The following is a 27,367-nucleotide window of genomic DNA, read 5'->3' as shown; positions in this document are numbered from 1 at the left end:
AACTGTCATTATGCTAAGACTCCCCATAATTTTAGGTAAAGAAAAAGGATAATAATCATTCTTTAAAAGTTGCTTACAATTAACAAAAATATAATTTTCAGGATATATATTCTGGTGGGAAGTATTCTTTTAATCCAATTAAACCTGAAAATTATTTTTTTAAATAAAAATAGAAGAAACTCAGAAATTAAAATCTGTACCTTACATTTAAATGACACTAATTTCTCACATTCAAAACTGTCAGTAAGCAGTTTTGTAGGCTTTTAATTAGATGCTGTCCATGGCATTTTGTGCTCTGGACAAGGTAGCCATGTAAGTATTTGGTGACTGGAAGAACTGAGAGGAAGATATGGACTGTATTTTCCTGAGAATTTGCTACATTGTGGAGGAAACAATCCCCCAACCCTCACCTCCATTGCTGGACCCAATGAGAAAAGAAGGCAATGTGTGCCAGCACTGTCCAGCCCGAGTGGTTAGGCAAAGCCCAGGGAGCAAGGCAACCCAAGGTGAGAGAGCAGGAGGTGAGGAAGATGCAGCATCCCCTTTTCTCGGTCCCCAGAGTAGTCCTTCCTCACCTCTCACCCTCCACTAAATTTAAAGAGCTTCACCGTGGTAACCTCTGTTGAAGACTGACCAGGTGCTACACAAAGGGTATGCTGCATTTACTCCATCCCTCAGAAATTAATGGTGGTGGATAGGGAAAGCGCTCCACAACATAATCCCAGAATAGGCAAGAATGATGCTTGGTGTTGGAAACTGCCCCATCAGATGACCAGGCACAAACTGATCTGGTGGTTAGAAGGGCAAAGTTGACTGGCAGACTTTCCATAGCAAATTTCCCAAGCTGCAGCAGCAAATTCTTTCCATCATGCCTGACCACCAAAAGGGCAGAATTCAGGGTCTCTCCTCTTTCTTCCTGGGAATGGGCAGACTTGTATGCACGTGATCTTTGTGTTGAAGAAGAAACACAGGCAGCAGAGAATTCTGGTTCCTAAAACATTCTTCCCTCTTTTGTTGAATAGGAAATTCCATTCTGTTCCACACGAGCTTATGCATTGAAAATTTTGTATCTTTAAAAAAAAAAAGGTTTGAGGAACAGAACTGTGTTTTGATGTTAACAAATTGTGTGAACACAAGACTTAAGAAATAAAGAGCAGATGCTGCCATGATGGAGTGGCTACTTGAAGGCTGCAAATTCTCCTGTAGAGGGAGGACAAGAGCTGATTTTAAAAAGTTATCTCAAAAGAACTTCAAGACAGAAAAGCCTCAATTCAATTTTACTGATATTACAAACCTTGTAGCACAGTCACTAGTTTAAACCCCAAGTCACTGGAATCCAGAAAGAATACAAGTGCATGTGCATGGCATGTGAAGAAGAGCCCAACTGTATCAAGACAAAAACAAGCTGCAGGGAGTTCCACAGCTGGGTGTCATGCTGCAGGACAAACCTCAAACTCATAGCACAGGCAGACAGGATCTTCCTGCCTCGCCTCCTCAGTACTGGGATTGCAGGTATGTACTTCCTTGCCTGGCTCTAAATAATTATTGCTAGTGATTGGCAGACTAAACCTTATGCTTTACATGTTTAGAAGATTAGCAAGGTGGTCTTGATCTTGCCATCCTCTTCCTCATGCTGGGATTACAGGACCACCATTTTTCTCAGCTCTCTAAACAAGTTTTAATAATTAAGGTTTGATTTCCTACTTTAAATACAACTAACTGGACTATAGACATTCTTTCCATCAAATATTCTTTTTAATGAGTAACTAACCAAGGCACTGTTGAGCCAAAAGGCCAAAGAAGGAAGCTACACCTAGTGGATCATGCTTGTAATCCCAGCACTTGGCAGGTAGTATTAAGAAAATTCAGACTTCCAGGTCAGCCTGGGCTGTACAAGGAATCTGTTTAACAGATGGACAAGTTGGGGTTCAGAGTGGTCAGGAAACTTGCCCAAAATCACACAACTTAAAAATAAAAATTAAAAAAGGCCTAGAACAGAATATATAGCACCACTAACAAAAACAAAACAAAACACACAAAGGGAAACTGTTAATTCTAGTGCTTCCTATTCCTGTAGATGTTACCTACACATCTTACCTATCATATTTGATATTCTTCCCTTTTGGTCACTCTGCAGCCAAATGTGGAAGGGGAATCAATTCTTATGTACCCTATGTGGGAATGACTGGGTGTCTATGGGTAGCATATGAGTTTCTGAGCAGCTTGAGAGAGCTTAGGAATGCCAGTGCTGCTACTAAAGAAAGGAGAAAAGAAGAGGAAAACAGGAAGGGAGGAAAGGATGGAGTGTGAGCGGGTCAGATGAAGATGTAGAGTCCTGGGCATAGCAGTGCTGAGGAATGCTGGCAGAGTATAGAAAGAGATCCATTAAAAAAAAAAAATCCTTCGATATACTGTTTCATATGCTCAAAATGTTTGAGTATTCTATGGACCATCTGAATTTTGTAAAAACTTTTTTTAGCTATATACAACAATCAAAACCAACTTAATCTGTATTGTACATACCCAAACCCCAAATACTACCTCCGTAAGATTAATAGAGATTTGGCATTCAAAGTGGGTGCACTCACACTTAATAGATTTTTGTATGTTTAATCCATAGCTCTGGTTGACTTGGTTAAAAATGTATAAAAACTAAGCAATTGAATTTATCTTTATGTCATGATTTAGAAATCATGATTTCGATGGTTTCTAATATATTCCATTGTTTGATCTCTTTTTTTCTCATTTTCTTTGCCCATGCTGGTGATTAAACACTGTACAAGCACTTTCACATTGTACAAAGTCATTACCACTGAGCTATATCCCCAGTCCTAGGTTTTCTGACACAGGCCTTTTTATGGAGCCCAGGCCTGCCTTGAAGTTGTGATCCTCCTGATTCCATGCACTGGCTTTTTCTTTTTTTAATATGAGAAATGTTCTCTTTTATATTTAGAATCATGATCGGTATATAAAATTACGATGGCATTCTCAACTTATCCAAAGGAAGGACAAAAGATGAGTCATAATAATAGGCAGTTTCCTTATATGAAATATAATAATGTAAGTAAGGAAAGCATTTCAGAAGTTTATCTGTGGCACTTACAAACCCAATTATTAAAGCTTTCCCAATTAGCTATTTCACTGTTTTCAAAGGAGGATAACATAAATGAAAATATGATCTGTCTGTTGAATAATTGTTTTTGCTTTGGGTTGTATTTAAGCGTTACCACAAGTATAAACTGAGTAACTGAATTATCAACAGGCTTCGGTCGGTAGGGGACTATGAAGGATGGTGGATTTTTAGAAGACCATATGCTTCTTCTACTTTTTTGCTTTTAGATTCTCTATCCAAATCACCGGAAAATTATTATTCCACCATGGTTACATTATACTCATTTTCTATACATAAAAATGTAAACATTAGAAGTACATCACACTGGAAATCAAGAAGAGAATATCAGGCATTTATCAAAGGTGGGATCTTGTTGCACAAAGGACAGCAGGAAGGAAGTTATGAGACACAATGCTACATGACTGCTGACTGCTGTAACATATATCAAAAGGTAAGCATAACCTAATATAATAACTTAAAAAACCCATTTCTTGGTTGTTTGGCAACCAATTACCTAAAAACAAGCACCTTAAAGAGTCTCAGAATTTTGTGAAGTTTCTTTTGGGGGAGGGAGTGAGAATAAAGGGCAAGGCATTTGCAAAGAACTTTGACTTTTACACATGTAAGACATCTTTAACATATAGATACCATCTAAGAAGAACCTTAATTTGTATTCTCTAGTAAAAATCCAAAGTTAAGTCATGTTACCTATGTCAAATGTGCCACTGAGAGATATTTTTGGTCACTCACATCTAAAATTTATTAAAAGAAATTATCTATTGCTTCAAGGAAACAAAGAACTCCCACACTTTTGCACAGCTGGCAGAGGCTAGCCTCCTGTGTACTTCCCACCGTGAACATGAGGGAAGAGGCTAGCCTCCTGTGTACTTCCCACCGTGAACATGAGGGAAGTCTTCCTCTACATGTTCTATGACAAGTGATAATAACAAAAGCTGCATGAGCAAACAGAGGGAGAAACCTAGAATTTAATAACAGGAATAACCAAGTTAACAAAACAAATTCAGAATAGGAAGTAAAGCCTCTGGAAGAGGCACTGAGGCACTGAAAATGTTTAGCAGTATTTGTATATTTTAACCCATTGTTGTTGAAAAGTCAATGTTCAGTATGATTTTAAGATTTGGAAAACAATTCCTAAGTTTTTAAACACAAACATTCTTTGGCTCACCTGTAAACAACAGAGTAGCCTAGTTAATTTAAATATAAGGAAAATTATTTATTTGTTTTTGTTGCTACCTTAATTTAATGTCTCACTCATTTAGTTTGTGTCAGTGAACTGGAAACGCACCATATCCCCCTGCTTGGATGGGTGTTTTAGGAGAAGCACAAGCATACAGACTAAAATCTTCCGTTTGGAAACCAGCCCGATTCAAGGAGGGTTCTGATGCACTGCGGTGAATTTTTGGCAATGAGCGGGCCAGCAGCTCAATAGAGGCGAGAATCTGTAAGAAAGAAGGAAGGGGTAGGGGAGGGAACAAACAGAGGACAAGAAACAAGAAAAAGCAGAATAAAAATTTGAGTAGTATAAATCTTTAAGAGCTTATCATACTTAGGATGAGATTTTTCCTGAGACTTTTTTTGTTTTCAGTATAATCAGTGAACAAAGAGAAACTGGGATTTTCCCATAATCACAAAAGTCAAAAGCTAGCACAGTAACCCAGGTTTTCTATACACATATAACTGAATGAGTAAAGTCACTCACAGTTAGTGTTTGCTTGTATTTTAGATCATTTGCCATCCTTGAAATGTTTAGTAAAAATTTAAAACTAATTACAAACCTTAAACTTTGGCTCTTGGGGGATCCAATACCTTCATCTGTCCTCCTTGGACTCGCACAGACGTGTCTGTCTGTCTGCCTGTCTGTCTCTCTCTCTCGCACACACACACACCCACACACACCCACACCTTAAAGAAAAAAAAGATCTAAATTAGGTGTGGTGGTGCACACCTTTTAATCCCAGCACTCCTTGAGGCAGAGGCAGGTGGATATCTGTGAGTTTCAGGCCATCCCAGGCTCCATAGTGAGTACCAGGTCATGATACCCTGGAGTATCATGAAGTAAGAACCCATTAGAGTATATAATTATAATAAGAATATAATATAAAAATAGTAAAATAATATTATGTAATAAAACACTATGCAAATCTAAATATATAATATAAACCCAAAATAATAAATACATAAATAAAAAATTTAAAAAAATCAGAAAAATCTACCAAGAACAGAAAACTTAGAATCTATCTATTTTACCATAAAGCCAAATGTATAAGTAGAATTTTTTTATCAGTAAATTGTCAGAGGCAGCATAGTATTAGATACTGAAGCACAAAATGAGTACAAAATAAAGACTCCAAGTGTGTTAATTGTACAAAAACAGTTGGGGAAAAAATGAAACCAATACCACTCTGTTTTTCATTGTTTATAAACTCCTAATTGTTATTTTCATAAACAAAAGTTCTTTAAAGGTCTTTAACCACTTTAAAATATGTGAAAGGATTCCAAAATTAAAACATTTGAGAACTAGGGCTGGAGAGAGGCTCAGTTCTCAGAACCACACGACAGCGCACGGCTGCTGCAGCTCCAGTTCCAGGGGTCTGACTTTCTTCAAGCCTCAGTGGGCAGCAGGCACACAAGTGGTGCACACACACACATGCAAGCAAAACACCCCCACACAAAATAAGGTAAGTCTTAAAAGTCTGAGAACTGCTGAACAAATGCAAAGTCCTGCTAAAGAACTTGTTGGGATCTCAAACTGCTCAACCGTCATAAAGTCACTGCCCTGTTAGCTCACCTGGATGTGCACAGAGTATCAACTCATAATCTACCTCACTCTCCCGCATCTTGCCAAACATCGACTCAGGAAGGTTAGTTGGTACTCTGGGATATCATAAAAATTTTCTTACTTGGGGAAAGAGTGGTCTCTCGTCTCTTTTCTTTTTGAGGCACTCTGCCATTAATCTCTTCATGGCTTTTGGACAGTTACTCCGTACCTTACTGAGATCTGGAGATAGATATCCTCGTCCCACCATAAAAATTATCTGAAGGGAATAGGCAAATTGTTCACTCTTATTAATAAACAAATATATCAGCAATGAAAATTTAACAAACTGCATACTTATGGCACTTGTAGCTTCCTATGTGTATATTAAACTTTGATAAGCTAAAAAAACAATGCTAGTATCCGGCCTCTTAACCCATCACAGACCGTTGGGAACCCATACCAACAAGATGCAAGCTTTTTTAATGACCCAGGCCTGTGGCAAAGCCCTTCTATTACCTCCTGTTCTTGTGTCTCTCCTTATTTAGTGTTTTTTCCACTGTCACAGTAAAGATTCAAAGACATGCAGGTGCACAGCACTTCTTTTTTCTTTACAAAAGATTGATGACTACTGTTCTTGTTGGGCACCATGGTAGGTAATCCTTTACACATATGTAGCAGGAAACAAAACAGTTAAGCACTTTATAAAGCAGTCACTTGGCAGCTGCAGTTAAGCGCTTCTGTTGGGGGAAGTCTTCGGCCATTTAGCTACACCATCAGAAGCAAAGCGTCCTCCAAAGAGAGGAGGTCAGGACAGTGGAAGCTAATCTTCTGTACTGCAAGGTGAAAAGACCTGTCTTCACTAGAGAGTAAAGAGTTTTTCTCATATTTTTAACTTTTAAATTTTTGGCTCTTTTGAGGCAGAGCTAGATTAAGATTATTGATTTCTAGGGAAAAGGGGGTCCAAGGGAGAGGATTTGGAGAGGGGCAGATTAGAAAGGAAGTAGGGACTGGAGAGCTGGCTCCAATGTTAAGAGCATTGGCTGCTCTTCCAGAGGTCCTGAGTTCAATTCCCAGGAACCACATGGTAGCTCACAACTGTCTGTAATGAGATCTGGTGCTATCTTCTGGCCTTCAGGCACACATGCAGACAGAACACTGAATACATAATAAATAAATATTTTTAAAAAAGAAAGTAGGGTAACTCCATTCTAAACAGGGCTGAAGAATTTTAGAAATGGGCATATCTGTTATTTCCTTTTTGACTTCCATTTATCAACCTGCAGTAAAAAAAATGCTTTAATTTAGTGTAGCCCCTGTGATATAAGTTAGCGGTAGGTAATAGGGGATAACCAAGAACATGTAAAGCACCTAGAGGAGGCCTTCAGAGTGGAGGAGAAGAGTCTGGACTACTATCCACACAGGACAGCAGTTCAATATGCTTACTCAGCTATTCTTGGAAAGGGAGGAAAGGTATGAAAAGTCTGAAAGGCTGAGAAACTTCAGACTCTTGGACTCTTACCTATTTTTGTACTGAAAGAATTCCACAAGGTGTAGGAATTGATCCCATGTTCTAGATTAGAATACAGTGCTTAAAAAACAAATCAAGGGACTTGCCAAGATAATACAGCTAAGACGGTGACAGCAAAGAACTGGGAGAAGATCATCCAAATACAAATCTGCTGTTCACATTTTCATGGTCTCAGTGCCTTTTCTCCTGTAATGCTTTCCTGCTCTCTTCTGCTACCTGAAGTCTGAATAAATCAAGGCCTACGTAACTGAACTCTAACTGTGCTTCTCATATCTTTTCCCCCCTAGATTTTGACATTCATTTAGTACTTTATCTGACTATTAAATGTTGTGAATATGTCTTATCTACATTCTATAATGAGACCTGTGGTCCTTGGTAAACAGGGGCTGTGTCTATCACAAATGTACTTTTATTTTAGTTTATTTTTTTTAAATCTAGGGGCTGGAGAAATGACTCAGTGGTTAAGAATACTTGCTGCTCTTGCAGAGGACCTAAGTTCAGACCCGAGCACCCACATCCTGTGAGCACACAAATACCGGTGACTCTGGCTCCAGGGAACTCAATGCCCTCCTTCTGGCTTCTATAGGAACTTGCATATGTGTGGGTACACAGTAATAAAATAAATTTTAAAACTGATTTACCAGAGAAACACTTAGGTGTATGTGTAAAGAATTTTTCCTGTTGCATGTAATCTCTATTTTATAGAAGGTCTTTACATTTTATCAATATGGATTCTAGTAAATATCATTCCATGATATAAAAATTATGGGACATCAAAAAGACATTCCCAAATGCAATCATCTAACTAGGCTCCAATGAACTATAAGAAATTCCTTTCAAAGTTTTTTGGTTTTCAATTCTTTGTTTTCAAGAAAGTTAACTAAATTTTCAGATGGTCATTAAAATACATTTTAATGACAAATTACAATGTAATTTTTGGTATACCATAGGAATGAGTTCAAGTAACAGAGTGACATAGTATGCTGTAAAGGAATATTCCTGCCCAGAGAGAGAACTGGAACTTTTTCTTTGGTTCCTAGGAGACCACCACTAAGCCTTCACTCAGGATGTTCTGTGTGGTATCTGGGATGACCCCTGGGATATCATCAATATAGTATATAGAGGAGTTTGGGGTTATGTAGCATTAATCTGACTTCTTTAGGAGCTAGAGACTAAGGTCAGCCTTAAAAAGCCAACCATATCTATGAGACTAATCCTTAATGAAAAGGTACAGAGACCTTTCCTGGTTGGCAATACTCCATGTTATTGTCACATATTCCTGCTGGGAGAATTTAGTACGTGCACAGCTCCACTAAGGGAAGACAACAGGAAGCTCCACATGGGAAACTTCCTTGGACTCTGCTCCACGTAGTTTGTCCTTTGGTTGATTTTAATCTATCTTCTTTTCATTGTGCCAAATCAGAACTGTGAGTATAAGAGCCCCCAGTGAACTTTGAGTTCAGTCCCTTTTTGTCTTGGGGACCACTAAACTCCGCATACGGCTGTGACAAAACATCTATATGCCCCATCTACTTCTTATCTGAGTAATACTCAGTACTCACATCTTTGAAGAGAAAACAAGGAAAAGATTAATACTAAGCCCTAACTCATTCTATCAAAAAAGTTATATTCATCCATGTACACATAAATTGAAGAGAAAAATGAAAAATCCCATGGTTTTTTTTTTTTTATATTTATTTATTTATTATGTATACAATATTCTGTCTGCATGTATGCCTGCAGGCCAGAAGAGGGCGCCAGACCTCTTTACAGATGGTTGTGAGCCACCATGTGGTTGCTGGGAATTGAACTCAGGACCTTTGGAAGAGCAAGCAATGCTCTTAACCGCTGAGCCATCTCTCCAGCCCCCATCCCATGGTATTAAGACACATATTTCTGAAGATGGGGAGGCAGCTCAGTTGGTAAAATGCTTCAGTAGCCACACAAAAAGGCTGAACATGGTGGCATGCACTTTTAATTCCTGTGATGTAGAGACAGGTGGATCCATGGGACTCACTGGCCAGTTAGTCTAGCTTAATTTACTGGAAGAGATCCTGTCTCAACACACACAGTGAACAGAATCTGAAGAATGATACCCAAGATTGCCTTTGGCCCCAACCCCACCCCCACAATAGGCATTTCTGTTAAGCAGGTGAGGCATGCTTGCAATCCCAGTACTGGACAGCAGAGGCAAGAGGGTCAAGAGTGCAAGATCAGGCTAGGCTACACAGCCAGACCCTATTTCTAAAATGAAACAAATAAAAAGCCAAAACTATATACTTTTAATAAAAATTTTTACCTTTTATACGATAAATTTATCTGTTATACATTAAAATGATAACAATGGCAGAACTCAGCATTTAAAAATAACCCACCTGAGTGCTTAAAGTCATAAGAAAAAATTTTTAGAATTCCAAATTTAAACTTACATTCATATTACGTCTTGCAGATATAATGCACAATAAAAAAGTCTTAAAAGCATAACAGTATGCTAAATCAGGACAGAATCCCATGAGGGAGGGATAAGAGAATACTACACATAGCTTGAAGAGAAAAAGAGGAACCATGCCAATGTAGAGCATTAAACAGGGCAAGTTTTTAGATTTTACTGGATACATTTCAAGTGTATTTAAAATTTTGTTTGTTTGTTTTTTGAGACAGAGCTTCTCTGTGTAGTCCTGGCTATCCTCCTAATCAGAGATCCGCCTGCCTCTGCCTCCTGAGTGTTGGGATTAAAGGCATGCACCATCTCTACCCAGATGAGTATCTTTAAATTTTAGTCAAGTTATACTGAAATTGACATTCCTTGCCTTTACTTTATAACACATTAAAAAAAAAAAAAACCTACCAACCTGCCTGCCTGCCTACCTACCTACATATATTTCAACCAAAATCCTTGTTGGGTAAATGTCATACAGAGGTTCAGTATTCTTGTCTGCTGAGGTGACAACTTCTTCCTCAACATGCTCTTGATGTCATAATGTTCCATTTTACTATAGGCCAAGAACCAATTAAGACATAAAGAGCAGACTGAAATCTCTGAACCTGTGAGCCCTTAAAAAATCATTACATAAAGTGCAGGATAACTTAGAACATACTTGCATTTGAAAAACAATTTTTAAAATCAACAAATATCTGAGCAGATGTATCTTTATATAAAAATACAATAAAATGTATATGTATGTAACGACGAAACATAAAAGGTCATTCAATTTTATTAGTCTCTATGGAAGTGAAAAACTAAAGCCACACTACTGATTTATCTACAAAGAAAAATAGTAAGTGGTGGCTGATGGGACAACCTAGAACCTCCTGTGGGGTCCAGGAATGCAAAGCAGTACAGTTTTTTTGAAAACCAATAGATAGTTCTTAAAAAGATAAATATCCTTTTACCATGAGAACATATTTCTTTCACACCATATCACAGTTGAAGTTTAAAAGTCAGATTATCAACAAAAAGACCAGAAGTTAGCTCTGATATACTGGGCCAGAGACACAGCGTAGTGAGGAAAGCTCTTGGCACACAAGCCTGGTAACCTGCACTTGATCTCTAGACCCTCTCTAAAGGGAAGGGAAGAACCAATGCTACAAAGCTGTCCTCCATATGTACACTATATACATGTCATACGTACACACAATAACAAAATAATTAAAAAAATCCCTTCAATGAAGGGATACACACATAAAGTCTATCATTTGATTGGGAATCATGATGTACACAAGTACTCTACATTTGCTTACTTTTCTTTTTAAAGATTTATTTATTATGTGTACAGTGTTCTGTCTGCATGTATGCCTGTACGCCAGAAGAGGGCACCAGATCTCATTTTAGATGGTTGTGGTAGTTGCTGGGAATTGAACTCAGGACCCCTGGAAGAAGAGCCCATGCTCTTAACCTCTGAGCTATCTCTCCAGCCTAACTCCCGACACATTTACTTACTTTTAGAATTTGTAGTAATTATCATCTTTTGTATGCATCAGAATTATTCCAGAAGCATAAAAAAGTACATGTGCTTGGACTGTATCCCACTGAAACACAATCTGCCCTAGAATCTCTATTAAAATGTAAAGATTTTTTTTTTCAAGACAGAGTTTCTCTGTGGTTTTGGAGCCTGTCCTGGAACTAGTTCTTGTAGTCCTGGCTGGCCTCGAACTCACAGAGATCCACCTGTGTCTGCCTCCAGAGTGCTGGGATTAAAGGCGTGCGCCACCACTGCCCAGCCTTAAAATGTAAAGTTTTTTTTAATGTTAAATCACTGTACAGACGTGTATCTGTGTGGGAGTATGAGCGTGTGTATACAATTGCCCATGAAGGCCAGAAGAGGGTGTCATATCCCCTTGAGTGGGTTGTGAGCCACCATGTTTCTGCTGAGAACGGAACTCAGACTCTGCAAGAGCAGTAGGACACTACGGAATCATCTCTTCAGTCCCTAGAACCTCCATTTTAAAGCAGTCTTTTATGTGAGTATGATGCAAACCACAGCATACAGCATACATACTCTTAATCATTGTTTATATGGGTAACTATCTTCTAATGAACAATTCAACTGCCATTACTCTTCTTCACATATACATTCACATATACTTTTTAAAATGTTGAGATACTTTAATTTTAGTAAAGACAATTCGTTCACTTTTTGGAGATGGTAAACTGGAATCAATGGCACAAACTGTAACTCCCAATATTTTAGAAATGGAGGCAAGAAGATTAAGATTTCAAGTCCTGTCAGGATTATAGAATACTATTCTGCTAAAAAGTGAAGAGAGTGGGAGAAGGGACAGAAATAAGAAAGAGAAGCCTAAGGGAATTTATGTGAAAACACAGAGGAGCAAAGCTTTGTAAAGTGATATTGGTTGGCATCTCTTGGAAAGAAGGAACAGAGAATGAGACTTAGGAGAAGAAGAAGAAGTAAAAATTTATCTTTCTGTTAGAAACGACACAACCTGAAATAACAGCCATTTCATACCTCCCGCTTTTGTTGCGGGGGTATATGTGTCTTTGCATACACATGTGTATGCACGAGGATATATTAGCCTGAATAAATGCTGAAGCCAAAGTGGGCATCAGGATATCTTCCTCAATCATTCCTCCACATTTTTCTTTCTTTCTTTTTTTGAGACAGAGTGAACATGGAACTAATGTTTCAACTACAGGCTCGAAATCAGGCTTTCGGGTTCCACTTGTCTCCTCTCTCCAGTGCTGAAGTGATAGGAATGGCCACAGCTAATTTTTTACGTGTCTGGACATTTGAACCTAGTCCCTTCTGCTTATACGGCAAAACTTCCAATGAGTCATTTCCCAAGTTCCTTGTGCTTTTTTTTTTGTGTTTTAAACAACATTTTAATAATTATGGAAGAATTGGGCATAAATAGGTTCATAGCTGAGCCCTTGCTGACATCACAACCTGTGATACAATCAAAGGATAAAAGTATACCTGTGATTATAGCAAGTTCATTCTTTATTTCTTCTTAAATTTCTTTTAACTTTACTTTATATACATGGCTGTGAAGGTGTCAAATCTCAGGGAACTGGAGTTACAGACAGTTGTGAGCTACCATAGGGTGCTGGGAATTGAACCCAGGTCCTCTGGAAGAGAAACTGTGTTCTCAATCACTGAGCCATCTTTACAGTCCTTTCTTTCCTTTCTCTTTCTTTTCTTTCTTTCTTTTTTAAGAAAAAAAAAAAAAAAAAAAAAAAAAAGGCCAGGCTGGTCTGGAACTCTAGACCAGCCTGGCCTTGCAGAGAGATCTGTCCACCTCTGCCACCTGAGGTTAAAAATGCATATCTCACAACAGGCTCCACAGTTCATTCTTTTAGCTCTGCTATTACCAAGAAACAGGTATCACCTCTATTGTTATACTTCTAATTTCTAGTTGCAAAATTGGGGATTTCACTCCATTGTTACATTTATGGCCAACATTTCAAGTAAAGCCTTACAACTGTGAAAAGCACATAAACATTTCCTACAGCTGATTACAGAGATCAAGAGCTCTATCATTCATGTTTACGTCCCTCTCCAGATTTCCTTCCTATAAAGAACTGAAGCCTTAATAGAAACACTAAAATAACCCCCAGAGATGATAAATATTTACCTGATCCCTGTTGTTGATGTTCGAATAAGGTAGCTGGCCAGTCATTAGTTCATACAGAACAATTCCAAATGCATACACATCTGACTGAAAGCTATATGGGTTTTTATCTTGCATTCTGATTACTTCTGGTGCCTGTTAGATAAGGAAGAAAAGTTCTAGTTTATCCTTAAGTTCAGCTGAATAAAGACTGAAATACAAACTATGATAATTCCCAGAGAGCAACACCTTATTTAAAGAAATCATCAACTATGCATTCTCCTATTAATGGTCAAAGGAATAAAATCAACTAAAAAAAGGGGGAAAAAACCCCACTTTATATGTTTTGAAAGGTGGTTTGAGCTGAATTTCCATGATACATTACTGAGATTTTATAATTTTACCAGCAATTCTCTTTCTGAACAAACCGTCATTGCCATCTAAGCACGTCTCATGACTATCCTGTCAGTTAGTCTCTACTTCCTGTTCATGAATAGCAAAGAAATACTAGATTTGTACTTATAAAAAAACTTGGGAGTAGGCACAAGTAAATAATGTCCTTCCAAGTTACATCATAAATGTGTGGAATAAAAAAATGCTTTACTGGCTGGGCAGTGGTGGATCACTCCTTTAATCCCAGCACTTGGGAGGCAAAGGCAGGCACATCACTGTGAGCTGGAGGTCAGTCTGGTCTACAGAGTGAGTTCCAGGACAGTCAGGGCTATTACATAGAGAAGCCCTGTCCTAAGAAAAACAAAACAAAACAAAACCAAAAACCTCAAAAAACAAAAACTAAACAAACAAAAGCCACCCCTGAAAAAACTTTACTAACAACAGTAACACACAACAGGTTGACTTATTAGAAAACTGTATAAAGAAATTTTAGTTGTTGCTTCTAGAACAAATACCAAATCATATTTACCAAATTTTAACACAATTTAGTCACTCTACTGTACGACTCAGTTTTATATTTATATGAGAAACAGTTAATGACAGGTAAAGAATTAGTAGGTTTCTTCCTTCACCTTGCATCTCTTATACTGTTTTGTTAGAAAGGAACTGAAGAAGTGGCAAATGGTACAAGAAACTGCAAAAACAGCTGGAGTACAAAGTTCCTGGCGGTGGCAGTGTCTCCTGAGGAACTGCAGTACTCAACTACAGCAGCAGGTGAGAATTGCCTGTGGAGCCGGCTCGGTGCTGAGCACACTTGAGTAACAGAGAACATCAGAGCCTACAAGTGGGACCCATGCTTTACTATGCTTCAAATTTCCACCCGAGTATGCTGTCCACCCAATGTTAAGAAACACTGTCATCAGTGTTTTATGGGGAGACCCAAAGAGTCAAAGGACAACAGTAGAAGAGAATGTTTTCTCTGTTTGTTTTTGTCATGTATTTTGTTGACAGTTGCTATCTTAGTAATATGGTATAAAACAAACCGTTACACATAAGTGTGATGAATAAATCATTTTTTTGAGGGGGGAAATGGATGGAGTTTAGATCAGTTGGAGAACCGTCTTTTAAAATTTAGTGTGCTTTCACTGCCAGTAGATGGCTTGATGACAAGCTGCATGCCATCTGTTTAGAAGAAATGTGTGACATATCTTCAATTTTTTAATTTATAAACATTTTCCTATAAATTTCTCTTTCTTCTAAGATATAAATAAAAGTAGAAAAGACTACTGTAATTAATTCAAGATCATATAACAAGGTTTATAACCAAACTATTATTTCAGGCTGTGGATATTCCATACCCCCAAATTATCTGTCTGTCTGTCTGTCTGTCTATCTATCTTTTTATCTATCTATCTGAGATGGGGTTTCACTATGTAGCTCTAGCTATCCTGGAACTCACAGAGATTTACTTGCCTCTGCCTTTGGGATTAAAGGTATATGCCACTACACCCAGCCTATTTATTTTAGTGTTTTGGTATATGGGTGTTTTGCCTGCATATATGTTTGCGCACTGTGGAGGTCAGAAGAAGGCATCAGATGCCCTGGAACTAGAGCTTACAGACAGTTGAGAGTTGCCAAGTGGGCTCTGGGAATTAAATCTAAGTTCTCTGAAAGAACAGCCAGAGCTCATAATGATTGAACAATCTCTCCAGCTCCCCATATTTTTTCCTGAAGGCAGGCACCAATCGGAAAGGTTAACTTAACAATGAAGTGCATTTTTGGCTATTCTTGTTCTCTTAAAATTTAGCATGGTAGAATAAAAGATGAACTCATTGATTCAGGGTATAAACAAAAAAAGTAATCAGTATTAAATATAAACATCTTGTATAATATTCTACTAACTATATAAACTAAGGCTTTTAAAAAGAGCAAACCTAGAGACCAAACCTAGACCAACTCCTATACTACTGTTGAAATAAATACCCTGCTGAAGCATATGAGTGATCTGCTTTAAACTTCTGCTTCTATAGTTTCAGAAGCAAAAATGCCCTCCCCCATCTCCTTGGGGCACACTGCTACCATTGTTACAAGTATGTGCCTTAAAGGTGCCTGAAGGACAGAGCACAACCATCACACAGTCTCTTCTAATAAAACAGTTAAACATGTATCAAAGAATTTCAAAAAGAAACCTAGCTAACTGTAATATGGAATCTAAGAAAGGGTCTTGCCATGGACTAGTCAGACCTAACAGTTCAGATTGAAGAGACACATGGGAGGTTAGGAAACTTCAAAGTTAATGGCCAGAGCACAGCTCTCATGCCTCTTCCACTTTGCTACTTCCGCGATCTGTATTACTGATCCAAGAAAGCATACTCAACCTAACCCTAGGCTTACCTTGGCAAACTTAGACCACTACTTAGGAGAATCTGCTTCTTGGAGACTGCTACATACTGTTCTGGGAAATTAGGAAATTATGGCTTTGAAAGTCCTCTGATTTTTCTGTTTCTAATAAGATGACCCAAAAGTATTGGGGCAGATTAATTTAGATGAATCAATTAAGAACTAAAACTACAAAGACATCTAAAACATCTGTATCCCACTTAGAGTTGATATTTCAAAATTCTTTGGACTCAGGATTGTTTTTATTCAAATATTATCAAAGATCCTACAGACTACCTTTATGAATACTTAAGATATTAAAACTCAACTATTACATTATTTCATTTAAATATTAAATATTTAACCACAAATAAATGGCTAGATATTAGCAGAGAATACCTACTTTTAATGAAAACTAACTATGTTTTAAAAAACAAAATTTAGCCGGGCGGTGGTGGCGCACGCCTTTAATCCCAGTACTTGGGAGGCAGAGGCAGGCGGATCTCTGTGAGTTCGAGACCAGCCTGTCTACAGAGCTAGTTCCAGGACAGGCTCCAAAACCACAGAGAAACCCTGTCTCGAAAAACCAAAAAAAAAAAAAAAAAAAAAAAAACCAAAATTTAGTGACAGTAGAGCTACAAGCCTAGGGTTTGGCTTAACAGCAGCTGGTTGGAACCTTGTATGTGCATCTCCATTCCATCAGCTGCAGCATGTCATTCTGACTGAAGGGCAGGAGAAAAACTAGGTAGGAAAAGGCCTTATGGACCTTCTGACAGGTCATGAGGAATCACTGCGGGTTCACAGCAGTATTCCTTGAAAGGACTCTTCAACAGCCTGATAGCCTGCTGTAGTAACTGTGTTCTCAACGTTTAGAATCTCTTTTCTACAGAAACAAGAAGAAACAGACCTGTGCAGACAGGACAAAGCTAACTAAAAATATCCCCGGTCTTTTTCTTTTGTCTTTCCTCTTCCAACTGCCCCATAATTATAAAGTTCTTTCTAATGTGAAGAAGGACTATTTCCGATTTAGGCTCAAATAAAAGTGTGAAACAGCCTCTCTGTTAAGAATAGGTCTCTTAAGACATGCCTTAAACTGCAAACCTTTAAAAAAGAGATAAAAAGCAGGCTATACACTTCATTTGAACCTAAAAGTTGTTTCCTTTTTTTTTTTTAATTTTTATTTTTAGACAGGGTCTCACCTAACCCTGCCTCTACCTACAGAGTGCTGGGATTAAAGGTATGCACCACCAAACCCAACAAATGAAGCATTTTAAACAAGTTTCAGTAACATTTAAACATTTTATAACATATATGTATTTTGTTTGACATATATTGAAACTAGTTTTGCAATAATTGTTTTTAAAGACAAGAAAAAAGTTAGACTATTTACATAAAAAATTATATATATTGGATACAAAGTCTCACTATGTAGCTTTGGTTGTCCTGGAAGACAACCAGACTGGCCTCAAACTCACAGATTATCTACCTGCCTCTGCCTTCTGAGTGCTGGGATTAGAGGCATGTGCCTTTATGCCTGGTTTATATTGATTCTTGTGAATAGTTGGAACTGTAAAAATACTGTAGTTAAGACTGAAAAGTAGTTTCAGTGACTTCTGAGTAATTAGTCACTAGTTTAGCATAAAGAATGTGATCAACTGAGAAACAGCCTTAATTCTTACCATCCACAAAATAGATCCAGACAACTGTTCAAACTGATGGGACCCACTCCATCGAGATTTCACTGTGGCTAGACCAAAATCACCTATTTTTACCGTGAGGTCTTCATGAAGAAATATATCTGAGGTGTAGTTAGTAAAGGAAAAAAATAGATCTCATTTTCCACCTACAGAAAGTGTTCTGAAGATTTCAGGTAAAGCAGCTAGTTTCTATAGCTCTGTAGTAAGATTTTATTTTTAAAATACAGTAATTCATATTTCCCACTAAAATCAACAAATATGCTTTAAAAAGAATTAGTTCTCTTTAGCTTTTATGACCCGCTTTTAAGATTTCTCAGGCTCGAAACATGTGAGCATAAGGTTAAGGTGCTTTTCTAAGTCTATGGGAAACCTGTAAACTTTCTAATCTGAGTTGGCCCAGATATCCTTTAACAATGCTGGGAAAGCTACACAGGTTCTTTATTAGAATAATGATTATGCCAGAAAAGATATGTCTGGACTCAGAGAAAAAAAAGAAAAATTGTTTTCCTCATGTCACTGATACATATTTTTGAACCTTCAGTTTCATATCTCAGTTACTTCAGCAAGATTAGAAGAATTAAAGCCACAAAATATTCACTTTATAGGGCACATAAAATGTATGCAAGACAAAAAGCCCTACTATAATAAAGATTTTCCCTATAGTGCCCAGTCATACAGAAACGTTATCAACTTGAATCCTGCTCTATTATTTCTCATGTAAATCAATTCATTTTCTTTGTAGCATATTACACTTAGCATGAAACTGTTTTTACATAACATGAAGACAAAATGCAGAAGAAAAAGTCAGGATGCTTTCAGACTTCGCAGACCAGTTTCAGGAAGGATACTATTACTCTTGAGGTCTCTGTGGATGATTGACTTGGCGTGTAAGTAACTGAAAAACAAAACATCATTTTAACCTGAGTAGGACTCTGACCTCAAAATCTACAGAACATATTTAGGGGTGTAAAGACTTAGAATAATGATACAACTGAAATTAGTATATTGTGATAACCTCTTTACATAATAATTGATGGTAAACTTAGGATTATAGAAACATATCACTAATATACACAGCCCAAATCTTGTTGCATATGAAGTCTCTGCTTTATCTTTTACTAGTTATAAATACAAACCTTTCACTCAGTCAAGCCTATTTATCTAAGTCCTTGAAATCCCACCTCTTTCAATGTTTCCCTCCTGTACCTGTCCCCAAATTGGCTTCCATTCTATTTCCCAGCTATTCATACTCTAAGATGAACATTCTTATTTTCTAACAAAAAAACCCAATGGAAAGTGATCTCTCACTGTTCAATTATGTAGTAATTAAGGCAATAGCTTGATCTTTGCTTTGCTTCGTTTTTCATGTGCCTATGTTTCTTTTCATTTAGAATGCAAATTCCACTAGACTATGAAAGTCTGGTGAAGACAATCAATTTTAAAGGCGGCATGACATCTTTGTAAAATATTAATACTGGTGAGGAGGGAATTTTCTCATAATGACATTATATTATTGTTGTTGTTATTGTCTTTTAGAGACAGGGCCTCACTATGTAGTTCTGGCTATGCAGTCCTGGAACTCACTACATAGAGCAGGTGACCTTGAACTCACAGAGATCTGCTGCCTCTACTTCCTAAGTGCTAGGACTAAAGGCATATGTGCCACCAAGCCCACAAACATATTATTTTAAAGTCAATGATAGGTCACACATCCTTTGTTATTCTAAATTATCCATAAAAACTATCTTTGTTTTTGATTTTATTTCTATTTATTTCCAATGCATAGAATAGGGCCTGACAGGTGTGAAACATTGAATACATGTCTGTCAAATCAACTACAATAGATGCAAGTTATCTGTCTTATTACTGGAGAAAACATATAAAAACACTTCTGAAATCTAACAGAGTAAGTTCTGTTAAGTTCTGACTTAAAATCAGAATATAGAATCAAAGTCATATCATGAGCACTATTAAAAATAGATTTATAAATAGTTCAGACTGTTTGCACCTTATCGTTGTTAAATATCCTCATTTTCCAGATAAACATCAAGATGTTAATTATATTTTAAACAAAAATTTCATTTTAAATTACTTTATCCAAAGCAATCCCTTTTCATTTATTATTCTTTCACTTCATGCTATTTCCTTCACAACATTTATCACAATCTAAAATGATCTTGTCATGACTCTGGGCTCCTGCTACAACATCAACACTACCCTTTTTTTTTTTTTTTTTAAGATTTATTTATTTATTATGTATGCCTATAGGCCAGAAGAGTGTACCAGATCTCATTAAAAATGGCTGTGAGCCATCATGTGGTTGCTGGGGATTGAACCAGTGTCCTCTGGAAGAGCAGCCAGTGCTCTTAACCTTTGAGCCATCTCCCCAGCCCCATTATCACTACTCTTGTAGCAAAAGAAAAGAGGTCAGTTATAGGTCTCAACTGCTTTAAAACTTTTAAAGGTTTATTTCCTTATTTGTGTGTATGTATGTGTTTCTGTTTGCCAGCCACACCAGTGCACATGCCTGTGAAGGCCAAAGAGGGTGCTGGATTCCCTGGAATTACAGTTACAGGCACTTATGAACTGCCCAATGTGGGTTTTGGGAACTGAACCTGGGTCCTCTGAGGAACAGTAAAGTATTCTTTACTGCAACCTTGCTAGCCCTGCTTTATAACTTTTGCAACGCCATAGAAAGATAAGAACACGTGAAGATAAAACTTGTTCCAAGAAAGTTTTTTTTTTTAAGGATGGCAAGATCTTGAATAAATGAGAAAAAAGGAGGTGGGTTAATGAGAGTGCTGGTATGAAGTGAACGACTTAAAAAAAGGAAGCTAATACATTCCCCCTTTAGAGGCTTATTTACTCTTAGCTCAAGCTGACCTGAACTCACAGAGATCTTGCTTCCACTTCCCAAGGGCTGGAATTATACACTCAAGCCACCATGCCTCACAAAAGTATTGGCCTTCTAGTCAGGAGGCTATTACTGTTCTTTTTCTAAATGGACATGATTTGCTCATTAAACTGCTTTCTAAATAACTGCTTATGGCCGAAGAGAAATGTTGCTATCTGCTTTGATCAGAATGTAGTGACCAGTGGTAACTAACTGCAGACTCATAACTGGTCAAAGTGCTAAGAATGACTGTTGGTGTTCAGCCATAAGTGGGGCATCTCTATCATCTCTACCAAGGAAGAAAGGGCAAAGCAAATGAAAGATCTGGAGAACTGGAGCGGAGATTGGTGTGAACACTGACTTCAGGGCATGACCTGACTGATTATCTCTACAACATCTGCATGGGACTTGGTCCACACCAGCATCCTGTCAAGGGGGAGGGGTTGGGGAGATCTGAGGGGTCATAGGTCCCAACCACCCCAATAATAAACAGTAGGTTTATACAAAAATATGGAGACACGATGAAGGGAAGGGAAGGAAAAGGTGTTCCTGATGGGTAGCATTAATCACTTCTAGAAATCTGATAGAAACACAGCAAGAATAAAATACATAAAACTTAACTGCAGGGTTCAAGAGAGACAGTTTAAGACCAGGAACTCAGTAAATATTGTTCAAGATGCATCTGATTGCTAACTAGTGACATACTGGTTACTAAAAGCTAGATAGGGTAAACGTAGCAGAGCTCAAAGTTTCGATAGCTGCTTCAAATTGACTGTGTAATTCTTTATAGTACAAACTGATTTCCTATTTTTTATATAGTATTTTCTTTCTGTAAACAAAGTACAAAAGAGTAGAACAGGTCTGTATAATGGAAGGATGGAAGGAAAAGGAACTCTATTTGTCCAGCTAGAAAAATGGGTTAACATACCCAAAGCCTAGACCATATAATAGTTCAAAGCAATTACTACATTAAACAGCTCTACACAAATTATCACTAAAACATAGTTTAATAAGCCTGGACTAATTATAATGGAAGATGTCAGTAAGTATATAGTTGTTTGAGAGTAAGGAAGGGAACAACACTAAATAAACTATACTCTAGCATGATACAGAAGTGTATCCATTATTTAGGATAATTAGAATGGATTTCCTTCCTACCTTCTAAAACATTTATTCAACTTAGTGCTTGTGTATGTGTGCCCACTACTGTATGTATGGAGGCCAGAGGTCAGCTTATGGGAGTCAATTCTCTTCTTCCACTATGTTAGTACCGAGCATTGAACTTGGGTGGTCAGGTTTGGTGGCAAGTGTCTTTACCCACTGAAGAATCTTGGTGACCATTCCTTTCTACTTTTTTTTAATATATTAGGAGTACCTTACAGCTGTGTGTGTGGCACTGAGAAAGAACAAACATGCTATCAATTAAATAAGTACCACACTCTTTTGAAGATTCTCTTGCTGGTCTTCTTCTTTGGACAAAGTGTGTGTTTACAGAATCTACTCATACAGCTGCAGAAAGCACTTGATAAAATGTGTCTTTGTTGTACATCTTCCAAAATCTTACACAAGATTTACCTTTTCAACATTCTTTGAAGAGCATAAGATGATGCACCAAATTAATATACTTCAGACTTGATCTGACCAACAAAAACTAGGCTGAGATTCTCATCTTTATCTCCTTTGTGGTAGGTGCAAAATTTATAATCAAGAGCCTATTAATACTAGGACTCTTGTAAGATTATATTTATTATAACCCTGCAATAATTTTTCTTGAATTGCTTCTATAAAATACTTCCTTGATCCCATATTTGTATGGGATAGCTAGATAGGACTTTGTTTCGACACATGGTCTAAAATTTTAACTTATTAAATTTATTTTCAGTTGGTATGTGGTTCATGTCTGTAATCTCAGCCCTTGAAAAGCTGAGGCAGTAAGATCACTGCAACTCAAGGTCAAACCAGGCTCTCTCTCTCTCTCTCTCTCTCTCTCTCTCTCTCTCTCTCTCTATATATATATATATATATATATATATATATATATATATATATATATATATAATAACTTCAGTTTGTGGTACAGTGTGAAAAGTTTCAAAGCAAACAAATAGCAACAACAAAACATCTAAACAAATCCTACTCCCAAACCCCAAACCAAAAAAAATTTCACTTAAGAGTTTTCATTTATATTCTGAGACATGAATTTGCTTCCTAAAGTGGCCTTGAATTTAAACCAATTCTCCTGCCTCATTCATTTCTTCACTGCTGGGATTATAGATATGCACTACCATACTAGGTGGTAAAAGTAAAGCTTTAAAGATTAGAATTCTAATAACTTCCTATGTCAGCGCTTCATCTATCTATCCGTCCGTCCGTCCGTCCGTCCATCCATCCATGATGGCTCTCATCCAGTAGCTCAGGCTGGCCAGGAACTTATTGTGTAATTCAGGCTGGTCTCAAACCTGTGGTGATTCTCCTGTCTCAATATTCTTAGTGCTGAAAATACAGGTATGGGTTGCCAGACTTGGTTATCAGTTATTTTTAAGAAGGCTCATCATAGGAGCTGAAGAGAAGGCTCAGCGGTTAAAAAGGATATGCAACCATCATAGCAAATTAGAGCTTTAGATAAAGTTTGAGAGATTTAAGAAGAAAATGAAGGCCATGTTGGATTGAAGGGAGGTTGGAACTTCTTCCAGGGTATTTGGATTTGATTCTCAGCACCCACATGGGAAGCTCATAAGCATCTGTGGCTCCCGTTTCAGAGGATCCAACACCTTTTGGCCTCTGTTGGCACTGTACACATGTATTGCACTTAACATTTATACACACAAAATGAAAATAAAACGTAAGAAGGCTCATAATTTCCAAAGAAACGAAGTCAGAAATCTCCTTCTAGCTTGCTACCCTCAGGCACACAATCATCCATCTAGTTTTGAAGCCAATTAAATTTAGCCGCTTGTGTTTCATTTCTTTAAGAATACCATGAAAGACACCAAACACTTTCTAGAAGTTAAAATACTAAGATCACCTGGCTGACAAACCAGTTTAATCAATTAGCCTATAAAGTTCCTAGAGGCTCATTTAAGTTTTTTTTTTCCTTGTATTTTCTAACTATTTCTAAAACTTTGAACCTGGCAAACTAAGATACCTGTACTTAACGCCCTCTTTTTCCTAACTGTGCATAATTCCACAAATGTTCATCAGACTTCAAAGTGAGAATCTCTCCTCTGACATCCTAGCTTTCTATGGAGAGTTTGGCAGGCATCTGAACTAACAGATGTGACAGTGGTGATGTCAGGTTAGTTCTGTTCTATCATGTCAATGTAGAAAGAAAGCAAGATTGAAGGGAATGATATTCCGTTACCTCTCTGCAGTTAGCAATATTTACTAAGTTGAAAATAATTTAAATCTCTAATGGGTAGTTTGTATATTTTTTAGTTGTGCTTTATAGTGGCCTAAATTCTACTTTTTACTTTGATTTAATAAATAGTTGCTTTCACTTTTAAGGAATTTATTGAGGGGGCTGGAGAGATGGCTCAGCAGTTAAGAGCACTACCTGCACTTAGAGAACCTGAATTCAATTCCCAGCACTCACGGTAGTTCACAATTATCTGTAACTCCAGTTCCAGGGTCACTGATGCACCTTTCTGGCCTCTGCAGGCATGGAGGTACCAACATGGTACACAGAAATACATACATGCATAACACTCATACATATTCAGAATTCATTGTGTTACTGATACATAAAACATAATGTACAAACTTTAAGTGTGCAATGACTAGCCAAATCGAGATAAAGAACACCCTCAAAAGGTTTTTAATAGGCCGGTAAGATGGTTTAGTAGGTAAAGGAGCCTGCTGCTGAGCCTGACACCTTGAATTCATTCTTCCAGACCTACATGGTGAAAGGACTGAACCATCTGGCAGTACTTTTCCTCTGTTCCTACATAGCGATGAAATAAACGCACCTACCAAACATAAATAAATCTTACCAGTATGTATTATGTGTTGTAATAGGAGCGGCGGGCTACGTTCCCGGCGCCCTGTCGCCCGCATGGCTTTACCCGAAATAATTACACGGAAACTGTATTCCTTTAAACACTGCCTGGCCCATTAGTTCCAGCCTCTTATTGACTAGCTCTTACATATTGATCTAACCCATTTTTAATATTCTGTGTAGCACCACAAGCTGGTGGCTTACCAGGGAGGATCTTAACCTGCTTCTGTGTCCGGCGGGAGAATCATGGCGACTCACTGACTCGACTTCTTTCTCCCAGCATTCTGTTCTGTCTACTCCGCCCACCTAAGGGTTGGCCTATCAAATGGGCCTAGGCAGTTTCTTTATTAGTTAACCAATGAAAGCAACAGATTAGAAAGAAATCACTCCCACATCAATTATGAGGTTCAAGTGATCTTTATCCTTGCTGAGACTTCTGTACTACAGGTTCTGAAAAGGGGCATTCTGGTGGGGATGTGGTGCTGGCTCACTTAATACTGTAAATGTACCTTTTCTTGATGGCTAGCTGTTAAATGTCTGCATGTACTTACTGGTCATTCATATAACATCTTTAATAAGGTACTTTGCACCCCTATCTCCCCCAACCCCTTTCTGAGACAGGATCTTACTATAATGCTAAGATGGACCTTGAACTCTTAATCCTCTTTCCTTGGCCTCTGAAGGTCAGGAATTACAAAAGGTGCCACCATATCTGGTTTCTCTGACTCATTGAGAGGTATGGTATTATTATTTTATGTGTGTTTTGCCTGCATATATGTTTGTATACCACATGTATGCCTGGTGTCTGAGAAGCCAGAAGGGGGTTTTAGATACCTTGGACTGGAGTTAACAGCTGGTTGTTGGTGATTAGAACTAAACTTGGGTCCTTAGCAAGAACAGCCAGTACTCTTAGCTGTTGAACCATTTCTCCAGCCCCTATGCTTGATTATTGAATTTAACAGTTCTTAATATACTTTGAAGACTTTTTATCAGATATATTTTCACACATTTTCTCCAAGACTATAACTTCTCTTTTCATTTTCTTTTGTTCATCTATCTCTTCCTACCACACTAGGGACTGAACAGAGGGTTTCACAAAGGCTAGGCAGTGCTCTACCAATGAGTTATATATCCTCAGACAGAATTTCATTTTCATAACAGTGTCTCTGGAAGAACACTAATTTTAAATTTTGATGTACCTCAAGCCCTTTCTTTCCTTTACCTGTTGTGTTCTAAGAAATCACTGCTTATTCTTTTACTACAAGGATTTTCTCTGTTATTACTTGAAATATTAGATTTTGTATTTAATCCACTTTAAATAAATGTTTGTTTTGTGCCATCTAAGAGTTAATTGTTTAATTTTCCTATATGAATGCCTACTGGTTATAGGAAACATTTGTTAAAGAACTATCTTCATGAATTGCATCAATACCTTGGTCAAAAAAATCAAATGAAGAAAATACATATATTGGATATATAACTAAGTTCCTGTTCTTCCACAATGATTTATATATACATATATATGTATATACACACACACACACACACACACACACACACACACACACACACACACACGCAAATACCTGTCTTGATTACGATGATCTTATAGTAATATCTGAAATTTCTAACTAAAGTTCAACTTTGCTATCCCCCCCAAATTGTTGACTTTCTTCTTTCTCTTTCTCATTTTTTCCCCATATCTTCTGTTTTCTCTCTTCCATCTTTTAAAATTCCTCCCTGAAACAGGGAATTGGGTAGCCCAGACTGGCCTTAAACTCTGACCCCAACTTCACTTCTGAAGGGCTGTGATTATAAGTGTGTACTATCACAACTGGTTTCAAGTATCTGAGCTATAAATATTTAGCCACCACACTTCCATATAACTGGTCAGATTAGTCTGCCAATTTCTAAATTTATGTCTGTTCCTATTGTGACTAGCATCATGTTGTAGCAAGAGATCAACTTGGGAAGAATTAAGCACTTAGTGATATGGGGTCTTCTAATACGTCAATATGATACTTTTGTATTCCTTTCACTTCCTGCTTGGAACATGCATTAGAGAGGATAGTAAATGCCCCATGAGAAAATATTTTAACTACTAAGTACATTGCTGGCCTGAACAGAATAGATATGTAAATAAATACAGAATTTCATAATATTGGTGGGAAAGCACAAAGCATACTATTCTTTCATTTTTGTAATCCATATCAAACATCCACAAGCTGAAACATAAAGCCAGAGATATAATATTATTTACAAAAAGGTAACTAACTAAATGGATGGTCTTTTCAACAAACACTGCGGAACAACTGGATATGCACATAGGGAAAAAGAAAAGAGCCTCGACTGCTGCCTCAGACACAAGTCATCTAAAGTGGACCAACGACCTAAATGTAAAAGTAAAAATGATACATTTTATAAGAAAATGGAGAATTACTACCACCATTTATAAATGTGAAATATTTTGACATTTTCCAAATATTTTATATAATCTGGTTGCATAACCTTTATACTTCTTTG

At 37.4% G+C, this 27,367-nt stretch overlaps 1 protein-coding gene across 4 annotated transcripts in view; it reads right to left on the bottom strand.

The window, feature by feature from the left end:
- Positions 1 to 932: 932 nt before the first annotated feature.
- The window catches only part of Braf (B-Raf proto-oncogene, serine/threonine kinase), a 132,238-nt gene continuing 105,803 nt past the window's right edge, over positions 933 to 27,367 (bottom strand). For all 4 annotated transcript variants that reach the window (XM_057763362.1, XM_057763336.1, XM_057763352.1 and 1 more), the window contains 6 exons: positions 18,806 to 18,852; positions 17,940 to 18,058; positions 13,513 to 13,644; positions 6,034 to 6,168; positions 4,419 to 4,572; positions 933 to 1,200 (listed from right to left, as the gene is read on the bottom strand). In XM_057763362.1, the coding sequence (XP_057619345.1) occupies positions 1,178 to 1,200; positions 4,419 to 4,572; positions 6,034 to 6,168; positions 13,513 to 13,644; positions 17,940 to 18,058; positions 18,806 to 18,852 (610 nt within the window). In that variant the 3' untranslated portion in view covers positions 933 to 1,177. The remainder of the gene's footprint in view (positions 1,201 to 4,418; positions 4,573 to 6,033; positions 6,169 to 13,512; positions 13,645 to 17,939; positions 18,059 to 18,805; positions 18,853 to 27,367) is intronic.

The sequence above is a fragment of the Chionomys nivalis genome, chromosome 1 (assembly GCF_950005125.1).
Source record: "Chionomys nivalis chromosome 1, mChiNiv1.1, whole genome shotgun sequence".
Taxonomy (NCBI): Eukaryota; Metazoa; Chordata; class Mammalia; order Rodentia; family Cricetidae; genus Chionomys; species Chionomys nivalis.
The sequence above is the reverse complement of the archived record's forward strand: the minus strand, read 5'-3'. Positions and strand labels throughout refer to the sequence as shown.